The 11,935-nt window shown below is 35.7% G+C and overlaps 3 protein-coding genes across 3 annotated transcripts; all 3 read left to right on the top strand.

Moving 5' to 3' along the window:
* Positions 1-270: 270 nt before the first annotated feature.
* LOC128501456 (gamma-crystallin 2-like) lies at positions 271-2,253 on the top strand. The gene is made up of 3 exons (XM_053470916.1): positions 271-302; positions 961-1,203; positions 1,928-2,253. The coding sequence occupies exons 1-3, from the start codon at positions 294-296 to the stop codon at positions 2,201-2,203; spliced, it is 528 nt and encodes a 175-aa protein (XP_053326891.1). The 5' UTR covers positions 271-293; the 3' UTR covers positions 2,204-2,253.
* Positions 2,254-5,032: 2,779 nt separating this feature from the next.
* On the top strand, positions 5,033-6,964 carry LOC128502204 (gamma-crystallin 2-like). Its single transcript, XM_053471967.1, has 3 exons — positions 5,033-5,041; positions 5,753-6,049; positions 6,593-6,964. The coding sequence occupies exons 1-3, from the start codon at positions 5,033-5,035 to the stop codon at positions 6,866-6,868; spliced, it is 582 nt and encodes a 193-aa protein (XP_053327942.1). The 3' UTR covers positions 6,869-6,964.
* Positions 6,965-9,734: 2,770 nt separating this feature from the next.
* LOC128502004 (gamma-crystallin 1-like) lies at positions 9,735-11,637 on the top strand. Its single transcript, XM_053471683.1, has 3 exons — positions 9,735-9,774; positions 10,689-10,931; positions 11,286-11,637. The coding sequence occupies exons 1-3, from the start codon at positions 9,766-9,768 to the stop codon at positions 11,559-11,561; spliced, it is 528 nt and encodes a 175-aa protein (XP_053327658.1). The 5' UTR covers positions 9,735-9,765; the 3' UTR covers positions 11,562-11,637.
* Positions 11,638-11,935: the final 298 nt, after the last annotated feature.

The raw sequence follows: 11,935 nt of genomic DNA, 5'->3' as shown, positions 1-11,935 counted from the left end.
TATTTCACTCTGAATACATTGTTTTAATTGAAATAAAGCATATGCTGACAATCCGTGCACTGGAGATTTCATTGGTCGCTTCAATTAAAATCCCCATCCCTACAAAAGGCATGTACAGTGATAAAGTACAATGCTATTGGCAACCACCATATAACAAACAATACTGGATTAATTTCAACAGACAAACAGAAATGCGTCTTTTGTTTCAGTAGTACAGATACAGCATGATGGAGATGTATAAATAGCATTGGTGTTCGTGTCAAAGCTGAGGTATTCCATCCAGGGCAGACAAAATGGGAAAGGTAAGAGGACTGCACACCAACAACCAAATTAAATTCATTCATTTTACGCAGGTTTGACAAACACTTCTTGGTGGGATTTCCACAAACTAATTTCGTAAAAAAAGAATTCATATACTTTAAAATGTTAGACATAAAAACAGTATAATAGCAAATGCTCACAATGCATATATTTTAACAAGTCATTTTACGCAACAAAAATTATATGGTTAACTGCAGTTTATATATTTCGTTCTAGTAACTAGAGTTGTCATGAATGTCTTAAAAGGAGGTAATTTTTTAGGCAACTTTTATTCCAGAGAAACATGTATAGTTCACAAATAATATTTTAAATTGAATTGATCCATACCATTAAAATTAGGTTTTTCAATATTGCTAAGTCTCCTTAATTATTCCTAACTAATGTTACTTTTTTAACCCCTTAATGACAAAGCCCGTACATGTTTTCAATGGGTTAAGGGACCGCCCATTGTCCTTAAGGGGTTAAAATTCATGATAACGTTTGAGATTCTCTTCTGTAAAAAGAGAAATATGTTTAAAAAGATTTCTTGAAGCTAAAAGTCCATAAAATCAGCTCTCTAAAATCAGCACAGTAAGTCACAGTTTGGTGGAGACCGGTGTTCGTTTGCAGATAATTGCTTTATCTTGTTTTGCACTGTAGATCATTTTTTACGAAGACAAGAACTTCCAGGGCCGCTCCTACGAGTGCAGCTCTGACTGTTCTGACCTGCACTCGTTCTTCAGCCGCTGCAACTCCATCCGTGTTGAAAATGGTAACTGGATGCTCTATGAACGCCCGAACTACACTGGACACCAGTATTTCCTCAGAAAAGGAGAATACCCTGATTTTCAGCAATGGTTGGGATTCAATGATTCTATCAGATCATGCAGACTGATCTCATCAGTAAGTGACTAAAAAATCTAAGATTTTAATTAAATACTATCCATATGAATATTAGAAGTCTGTTGTTGCAGCGGCAGCATTTTATTAACTTATTTTGTGTCCTTACATTATTTGACGGGTTGCTTATAAATCATGAAATAAGAGTAGAACAGGAAAAATATTAGGTGATGTTATCTCATACACAAAGCTACTTTCATATCATAAGCGCCCCCAAACACACTGGCAGTTGGCAGGTCTCAATGGTCTACTTAAGTTTGTAATACTTTTTTGTTGTCAACCGATATTTCTAGAGTAAGACATAGAGTAAAATAAGCTTCTGACATCTCAGAAGTCCTTTCTTCATTGAAAATATGTTGAACACATGTGAGAGCAGGTAACCCCTGGAAATACTGCCTTGTATTAGAACATTAAATGTTTTTCTCAAATTATGCAATCAGTTTATGCATTACATGTTTGTCAGCTTTACCAAGTTGTATTTGTGTTCCCTTTCCGTTAAGCTTAATAATCTCTAATATTTATTTGTAGCAAAATGTCTAAGACTTCAACGATTATGCCTTAGAAATTTCCTTAGAGTTATTTCTTAGGATGATGGTACCAGAAAATCTCAAAATATGCTGAGAAATAGACAATAAATAAAGTTAACTTCATAGATACATATTATAATAAAGCACACATAGTTTAGAAAAATATTAATGTCATATTCTCTTCTTTTTTGATATCGTAGTACAGAGGTACCCACAAGATCCGTTTGTATGAGAGAGAAGATTTCAGAGGCGAGATGTTGGAGTTAACTGAAGACTGCCCAACTCTGTTTGAGCAATTCAATTATCATGACGTCAACTCCTGTAATATCCAGGAGGGTTCTTGGATCTTCTATGAGCTTCCAAACTACAGAGGAAGGCAATATTTCTTGAAACAAGGAGAGTACAGGAGATTCACTGACTGGGGGGCTCAAAATGGCAAAGTTGGGTCCCTGAGACGTGTCCTGGACAGCTATTGAATGATCACATTGTGACCCTCTCATAGCAGACAATAAAAAATATACAAATATATATTGCATCCAGTCCATTTTTTTTATCAGTTTTATAAAACAAATTTCCAAATATCATTTGGTACGTATCATGTGGTATATAGTGTTTTTTTTGGACAATAACGTTTTAATTCTCCGATATTTATATGCAATTAGTTGAATTAAATGTTATGCTCAGATTGGCTACCAATCTGTAAAAACAAAATAATATACCATCAGCATCAGTGCCCCTCTCAAACATTTTCGGGGATGGTTGCCAGGGAATTAGAAGATGTTATGTTTGTTGGGGTCAGACCAACTTCAACAAGCTGTCATTTTGGCAATGTTCACAGAAATTGTGCTTAAGGTTCAAAGTGGGTACACTTGAGTACAATAAATTAAACAGGCGCTGCTTATTAAGTATTACCAAATAACTCCCCATGAAACAAGGTAAATATGCCAGGGTATGTTTGTGTGAGTGTTTATTGATGTGTGTGTTAGTATGTGTGCATGTGTGTTAGTGTTGAGTGTCTGGGTGTGTGTTAAAAGTCATCGGTAGTACCCTTAAATTAAAAGACAAGATGATCTCTAGTCATGTTGTGCTGCTCTCTGGGGAAAGTAGTGCAAACCACAATAGAAAACATGTTAAAAACTCTTAAAACACCTACTCCCCCTCCTAGTAGAAATATATAAATACACTTTTATATAACTGTTATTGCCAAGCAACCCAAATGTTTAATAAACATAATACATCATATAAAAAAAATATTATGATGTAGCATATAAGGGAGTATTTTGGCCCTTTACTTCCTATAAGAAAAAACATTTAAAAAATCTATGTATATGGATTTATACTACAGTTGTGATCAAAAGTTTGCATACCCTTGGAGAATTGGTAATATACGGATGTACCATTTTTAGATGAGTAAGCCGGCAAAACATTTCTTTGATTTCTTATGAGATTTATATTTAACTGTAGGTTATAACAGAATGACATCATCTTTAAACAAAAATGGCATGGCAACAAATAAAAAGTAATGAACCCTGTTTAAAAGTATGCATACCCCTGGTATTAATACTGTGTATTGCCCCCTTAAGCATCAATGACAGTGTGTTGTCTTTTGTAATAGTTGTCTATAAGGGCCCCAAATTCTTGCAGGTGGTAAAACTGCCCATTCATCATCTAGATCTCCCCTGAGTGGCTTGATGATATTAAGGTCAGGAGACTGTGATGACCAATCCAGAACCTTCACCATTTTCTGCTGTAACCACTGAAGGATCAACTTGGCCTTGTGCTTAGGGTAATTGTCATGGTGGAAAGTCCAAGAGCGTCCCATGCACAACTTCCGTGCGGAAGAATGCAAATTATCTGCCAGCATTTTCTGATAACATGATTTGCACAAGATTCCCTGTGCCTTTAGATCTCATACACCCCCAAAACATCAGTGAGCCACCACTGCTTCACAGTGGGGATTGTATTCTTTTCGCTATAAGCCTTGTTGGCCCCTCTCCAAACATAGCACTTATGGTTGTGACCATAAAGCTGTATTTTGGTATCACTTAAAATTATAGTGTGCCAGAAGCTGTGAGGTGTGTGAAGGTGTTGTCGGGCATATTGTAATCAGGCTTTTCTCGTGGCATCGGCGCAGTAAAGGCTTCTTTCTGGCAAATCAACTCATTTTTGTTCAAGTTTTGTAGTACTGTGCTCCTTGAAACAACCACACTGTCTTTTCCAGAGCAGCCTGTATTTCTCCTGAGGTTAACTGTGGGTTTTTCTTTGTATCCCAAAAAAATCTTCTGGCAGTTGAGGCTGAAATCTTTCTTGGTCTACCTGACCTTGGCTCGGTATCAAGAGATCTCTGAATTTTCCACTTCTTAATAAGTGATTGAACAGTACTCTCTGGCATTTCCATTTTTCCATCTCTATAAAGTTCCATCACCTTGTTAAGCATGTCTTTTTTCCTGCTCCTCATGGCTCAGTTTCTAGCCTGCTCAGTGCATCCACATGAGAGCCAACAAACTCATTGACCATTTATATACAGACACTAATTTTAATTGAAAAAGCCACAGGTGTGGGAAATTAACCTTTAATTGCCATTTTAACCTTCAAGGGTAGTTAAACTTTTGACCAGGGCCATTTGGGTCATATGTGCTAATAAATGGCTTCAAATGATCACTAGCCTTAAATAAAAGGCTGTTTTTTCCACAATTAGTCATGTTTTCTAAATCAATGCCAACATTTCACAATTTCTTCCAGGGTATGCAAAGTTTTAAGCACAAGTGTTGATGAATATAAACTTTGGGGGGGGGGGGTTGGGGTTGAATTGCCACCTATTTGATGGAGAAAATAATGGGCAAAAGGGCAAAGACTGTGCAACAACATTTTTGTTGTTTTTTGTCAAACTGGAATTTTTAAAATGTCTACATTATAATGTTTACATTTCTGATGCTTATTAATGAGTTAACCCTACATTAATGGATGGGAATAACTTTGCAAACTCAACTGCATAATGGTGTGATACAAAATAAACATTCAAACCACAAAAACAAGCTCTTATACAAATTCATGTCCAGTGTTCATATGGGTCGTGCTGACATGTTCAGTAACTAAGGCTATGCATTAGTCACAGCTTTTAAATCTCTCCACTTCGTAGCAAAAGCCAGGGATTGCACTACAAATAAGGCACAATGATTAAAGGAAAGCCATGTATTCTCCCTAATAAAATCCATTTGTTCTGTTTCTACAGACACAGCACTCTTCAACATATATAAAGGCTGCAGAGCCTAGATACACCAATGGGATCTTATATTGCAACCAAAATGGGAAAGGTAAGGATGATTTTAAGTCATAAAATTAAATTAAAAACAATAGTAAGATCAAAAACTCATGGGCAGTATAAGAAATAACTCTATATCATTTAGGATTCCCAGATATGCATCTTGTGCAAAAACACTTGTATAGATTGCAATTTGGAAAACAAAACAATGTGCATCTTAATGGGTGCTCTTCACAGGAAATGCTAATCCTACTTTTCCGTGTTACTCCTTTCTAATCTATTGATGCATTGCATTCCCTTTTATATGACCAAGGTACCTTCTAAAGAAAAGTTGAATATTGGGGGTTTATCAGTAGAAACATTGCATTAGTTGCTATGGTGGTATGGCCACTTTTCAGATGTTGGACCAGAATCACTTTTTATATACTTTTACATACATTCTTCCTTAAAAGGGCTTTCAGGTATATTAAACTGGCCCACTTAAGGCATATTTCACTAAATGAACAAATATTAAACAAAAAAGATGGTGGCTCCATGCTGCATGCCCTAGTTGTGCTATCAATGGTTCATTGATACCCACTAACAGGAGGCTGAAACCACAGACCAATGTAGTTTTTATAGACTAATGCTTTTTAAATATGTCTACTATCTATTTGTAGAATTCATAAAAAATCCTGCAAATTCTAATAAACAGTTATTTCAAACTGAAGTCACTTGCCAGGAAAATAATTTATTATATAGTAGATCTTTCAGTTTTACCAAGACCCTCTATTGTGTTAAAAATATAATTTTATTTCATTTACTTGGTGTATCACAGATCATCTTCTATGAAGATAAGCACTTCAAAGGTCAATCCTTTGAGTGCACTTCAGACCAACCTGATCTCCCTTCTCACTTCAGTCACTGTAAATCCATTAAAGTAGACAATGGATGTTGGATTGTCTATGAACTCCCTGGTTACAGGGGAGAGCAGTACTTCCTGGAGAATGGTGAATATCCTGACTTCCAATGTTCAACTGGTCACATGGACTTCATTAGATCATGTCATATGGTACCTCACGTGAGTTCTCTCTTATTATTGTATGATTTTTATTGTTTAAATATATATCAATACAATAGTATACATTCGAAGGCACCTTTTTAGCCATTGAAAACTAGTACTTATGTATACTAGAACTAGTACTTACAGTATCTATGGATATAATTATTGTCTATTACAGCTGTAGGTGCCTATGAGAACTGAGAATTAAATGGCATGGCTATTGAGGATGGCTTTGAGGGAGGAGGGGGCTGTCCTTGATATGATTGATTTTTAAACATTTTGGGCAGAAAGGTTTTCAACAAGTAGGTATAAATGGACCTATAAGTGGAGATGTGCTCAGCATCAATCTACACAATTCACAGATTCTGTCCCATCAACTCTATAGAAAATGTTGGATAGCACTTTTAACACCATACACATATATAGCTACACATTAATGTCAACATCAGTTTTATATTTTTTAAACCCTTTATAAAAGCACCATAATTCAGTATGGGCTAGTTCCACCAGGCAATAATAATTATTCACATTGGTCTAATGTTTCTTTTTGTACTTTTATAGTTCAGTGGACCCCATCGGCTAAAAGTCTATGAAAGAGATGAATTTCGAGGCCAGATGATGGAGTTCACCGAAGATTGTCCCTCTGTTTATGATCGTTTTCTTTATCAAAATATCTATTCCTGCAACATATTGTTAGGATACTGGATATTCTATGAACAGCCTTCCTACAAGGGCAAACAGTACTACCTGAAACCCGGAGAGTACAGGAGATTCAATGATTGGGGTGCTTCAGATGCCAGAGTGGGCTCTTTCAGAAGAATATTGGATATACAGTAAATGTTACACATGACAGTGAAACAATGGGATGACAAAGGCGTCATTACTAGCTGCCATATAAAATAAAATATGAAATTGGGTGGTTTTGATCATCAATTGAAGTTTCATATTTTTAAACTTATTCCTGAGGTTTCTCACATATACATGTTATACGTTTAAACATGACATATAATTCATCTGAAATTTGTCCCTGAATGTAGTATTCAACAACTGTGTTAAAGGAGGAAACGCTATAAGAGAACGTGTTAAGGTAAACCTGAAGATCATTCAGAAGTCTTGGGTAATCTCAAAACAATATCAGTGTTTATTGGATAATATTTAAACAGGTCACGTTGCCAGAGACCATCATAACTGTATGCAGACAAGTTGTCTCCGGGATGGGCCCTATGTAGCATAATGCAGAAGTTGGATGGTGACGCATAATTTCCAGGGGTCAAATGGCTAAACGTGTTTTTTTCAGACACCCTGCATCTCCAGTAGAGTGTGATTGTATAGAAATAACTTATATGGCTTGTGGTTTATTTTTCAGTTCCCAAAAGTCATACAATTTTAAAATATTGTTCTTACAGTGCCCTTAACACAATCCCCTTGTTATTGAGATTAATAACTATTTCACAAAATGTTTGAGTCTGATAACTTATCTAAACTTTGCCTGTTAGGTATTGCTAAAAGGTTTAAGCATATATACTATAAATCTAAAAATTCTCTAATGTCTTTTATATATATATTAATTTTACCATATATTCCTGAGATGCGTTGGTCCCTAATATAATGGGATTCCCGTTTCCTTCAGAAACAAGTGAATACACCTTTCCTTAAAGCAAATTTGGTAAATTTGATACTTTTATCAATGACTTACTCAATTTCCTCAATGGTGCACTCAATAGGTCCTCTAGTTTCCTATAGCCTATGACACTGTAAATTGTTTCTTCTGCTTACACCTAGTATGTTTGTATCAGGGTAGAATCCTTTTTATTATATTTGTCTTTTAAAATGACGTATAGTTTGTTAATCTAATAACAAATCAGATAAGAAGAAACTTAATAAACTTGCATCCGTTTTCAACCTAAATCATCATGGTGTAATATAACCGTAAAAACATATTGCTTTGTAGGTCATAGAGCAGAATATTGCGGCCTAGACTAGATTTAAGGCACCAGATACAGATTGAGGGGACATTTGGCGCCACTGCTCAATGGGTGGTTGGGGGAAATCAGATATTTTTCTTGCCAGCACAGAATCCATAGTATCTCTTTTCCTACACATCCTTCAAACGCACAGCAACAGTATAAGACAATCCTCATAAAGTAGGCCTTGGTTGTGCAAATAGGGGCACTGCTCTGGGCCGGTCGCATGGCAGACCCCCATAAACAGATCACTGATGCCTTGTGGAAAGCTTAACAGTGAGAGACTTTGGCAAACTGCAATTAGTTGCCGAAAGTCACTTTTTATAACATAGAATTAATATGTCAAGCAAAATAAAATACACTTATGCCAACATGAACAGATTTAAGACTAGGCCACACAACAGAACAAGGTGTATTAGTTCTTTCTTCTCATGGTTGCAAGGGCTTTCTTATTCTAAATATGCCTTCTGTTTTAAATACAGCTTCAGAGCTCAGCATATGATTAGAATGCATGAGCCTGAGCATTCCACCTATAGATCTTATTAGATCTCATCCTGCAATCAGTGCCTAATAGACTGGGCTAAGACAGCCAACATAAACATATACCAAGTAGACCTTACACACATTGTATTTTGTGAAAACTCATCTTTTCAACAGAAAAGCACTATATTTTTAGAATATATGAGTAAAAAGTTTATGGTTGGAGTTGTATACTTTGTATACATGCGAAATGAGAAGTCAGTGGCTGGGTATTAGTATTAGATGTTTTCCAGTCCAAGGGAAGAAGTGCAAATCCATAAGCCACCAAGAAATACAATAACTATACATGAACTGCTTAACATTCTATCTGAGGTGTGGACAAGTTGAGATGAGGGCTGTGGACAACATTCAAGTAGTGCCATTTGTTTGAGTTGCATGTGGTCCAATATAAAATATCAGGATTACCCGTCATGCAAGCAAAACATTGTTTTATGTCTGAAGCACACTACGTAAGTATGAACCATAACGCTCCATTATCACCACCAGAAACACTCAAAATTATATATTGCTACCCTTTTAATCACTTTACAAATTATTAATATATAATTAAAAGAAAAAGGTCCTGTATTAGTAACATATTTCCTAAATGTATGTATCCATAGATAGGAATTTGTTTATGTCAATGGTAACATTTACTAAGAGCTCTAAAACACAACAGTTGCTAAAAAGTAACAGTTTAGTTAGAAAGTATCCGTTAACGCGGTGCTAAAATAATTATGTTGAAATCTATCAGACTGCCAAAGTTTAAGGGAAGCAACAGTAGCAAAGAAACCCAATTAAAGGAAGTAACTTAACATGGCGGGTAAATGTCTTGCTCATCCACTAATTCCGTTACTCATGACAGAAGATAGGATTTTTCCAGTCCTGCTTATACTAATAGGTAAATGTCAGAAAATTGTAATAGAGTTTCTGCTCTGGCATAGCCGTTCAATTTTGTAGTAAGCTGTCCATGTAAAATGCTGATTTCTCAGGTAGCCTCTTAACTACCAGCGAGTTTAACAAAAGCTATTGTATGGATGATTCTATTCATTAACTCAGAGGTAAATAGAACAAGTTGCACGAGTTTGGGATTTTGTTGTGTTTCAGTCTCATGATAAAGACAGTGCTGACATTATCAGTCTGATGCCCATAATTATTCTGCAAATTAAGCTTATACCAGTTAGTATATATATTCTGTGAAATGTATTTACTCTGGTATCAGTCTTTCAGCACCCGCAGTACACACTGAAGATGGCAAAGGTAATAATTATATAGTAATAATAATAATGATAATAATAATATTTTATATTATAATATTTCGGTAATTCTCACTTGGTTAGCAGATATGTAAATCCAGATCTGAAAATTTCTACTAGTTTACCAGTTCAAGTGAAATGATAAATAGAATTAGTAAATATAGTGCTCTTTTCATAATGGGATTAAATGGGCGGATTAGCAATATTTCCTGATAAAAAGAAATGCTTACTTTAAAAAAAAACTCATAAGAAGTGTTTGGTTATTTCAAAGTTGACTATTTAAAAGCGAGTTCTTTTTGCAGAATGTTTAAATTATGTGTTTTGTTAATACATTTATTCTAATTACCATGTATGGATGATATAATAGTAAAGTGATTGATTGACATTCATTTGGTCTCTAATTTGTAAATCTTGGTCTAGATTACAAATTATGACAGATGTAAATTGATATCATTATACATTGACTATGAGCTGGTTCGTCATCTTGCGTCTTCTAAGCAATTCCTGAATTTATAATGTATATAAATGTGAGGAATGCAGTGTTGTAGGTATCTAACACCACTGCTGGTCAGTTCTGAAGACTTGATGCAGAGTAAAATAAGGAGTTCTCTTGGACAGTTTTCTACCCACTAACAAAATTTAGTGTCAGATGTTCTACGTATTATTGTCCCGTAGGTCTCCACCTGCGTATTGTGTTTTCTGTCAAGATCAAGTATAACTGGGACCGAACCAGCAATAGTTTATTGGAATCTCTGTTAAGGATGTTTGAGTTGTTATTGAATTGTTGTCTTCCTTAGTCTACGGTTACAGTCAGTATAAGCGCCACATTGACGTTACATCGTCATAATCTGTACATACATGAAGGCATTATTAAAAAGAATAACAAAGATAATGTTTTGAGCATTGTTTTAATTTCAGATTATCTTCTACGAAGACAGGAACTTTCAGGGCCGTTCCTATGAGTGCAGCTCTGACTGTTCTGAACTGAATGTATTCTTCAGTCGCTGCAACTCCATCCGAGTGGAGAATGGAAATTGGATGCTTTATGAGCGTCCAAACTACACTGGACACCAGTACTTTGTGAAAAGAGGAGAATATCCTGACTGCCAACGCTGGTCTGGTCTTACTGATTCAATCAGGTCCTGCCGTTTGATCCCCCAGGTAAAACTATCCTCATAGGCTTTCATATGTATTGATAACATTTCTAGCATATATATCATTTTAGCTTTTAGAGTTTAGCTTTGGAGCCCATACACAATTTTACTCCCACATTTTGCACTGACCACTAGAAGCCCCACCCCATTTCAGCTAAACGCCATGTCTTTAAATTAGTACTTTCACATAAAAATGTGTGTTAATCAGCTTTTAATAAAAACTATACAGTGGCATAAAAGTTGCCTGCAATTATTACGACGTTTACATTTTGCTGGCAATATGTTTGAATACATGGCGATGTGAAACATGGAACACTGAAATATGCTAAATACCTAATATGTCCTATGTTCACTCCGATAGCATCATGGTTCATTTAGAATCAGGATCTATGAAAGGGAGGACTTCAGAGGACAAATGATGGAGTTTACTGAAGACTGTCCACAAGTGAATGAGGAATTCAACTATCATGACATCCACTCCTGCAATGTGCTTGAAGGTCACTGGATCTTCTATGAACTACCCAACTACAGAGGACGTCAGTATTACCTGAAACCTGGGGAATACAGAAGATTCACTGACTGGGGTGCCATGAATTCCAGAGTTGGATCCTTTAGACGCATCACTGACCTGTACTAAAATTATGATTTTTTTCCAATTGCTTAAACTGATTACTGTCTACCTAATAAAGTCATTTTCCTTCAGGTTTAACATATATATGTGTATGTGTATATGTATGTGTGGCGTTGGGGAGAAATGAAGTTAGAAAATTGTAAAAGACAGGCAATCAAAATAAAAGAAAACAGTAAAGAAGATATTGAAAAGTCAGCAAAAAAATTTCAGAAGTGAGGTGGAAAAAAGTAAAAAAAAAGTCAGAAAAGGTGAGGGACAGGTTGCTAAAGGCAGGAAATCCAGAGAAGGGGCCCATCCTGTTTAATTCTCCAGGGCCCAAAGCTTCTTAATCTGACCTTGGGTAAGAATCTTTATTGTTAGGCTCTTTGTTATCTCTTTTT

This window comes from Spea bombifrons, chromosome 7 (genome assembly GCF_027358695.1).
Source record: "Spea bombifrons isolate aSpeBom1 chromosome 7, aSpeBom1.2.pri, whole genome shotgun sequence".
In the NCBI taxonomy this organism is placed as follows: domain Eukaryota; kingdom Metazoa; phylum Chordata; class Amphibia; order Anura; family Pelobatidae; genus Spea; species Spea bombifrons.
The sequence above is the reverse complement of the archived record's forward strand: the minus strand, read 5'-3'. Positions and strand labels throughout refer to the sequence as shown.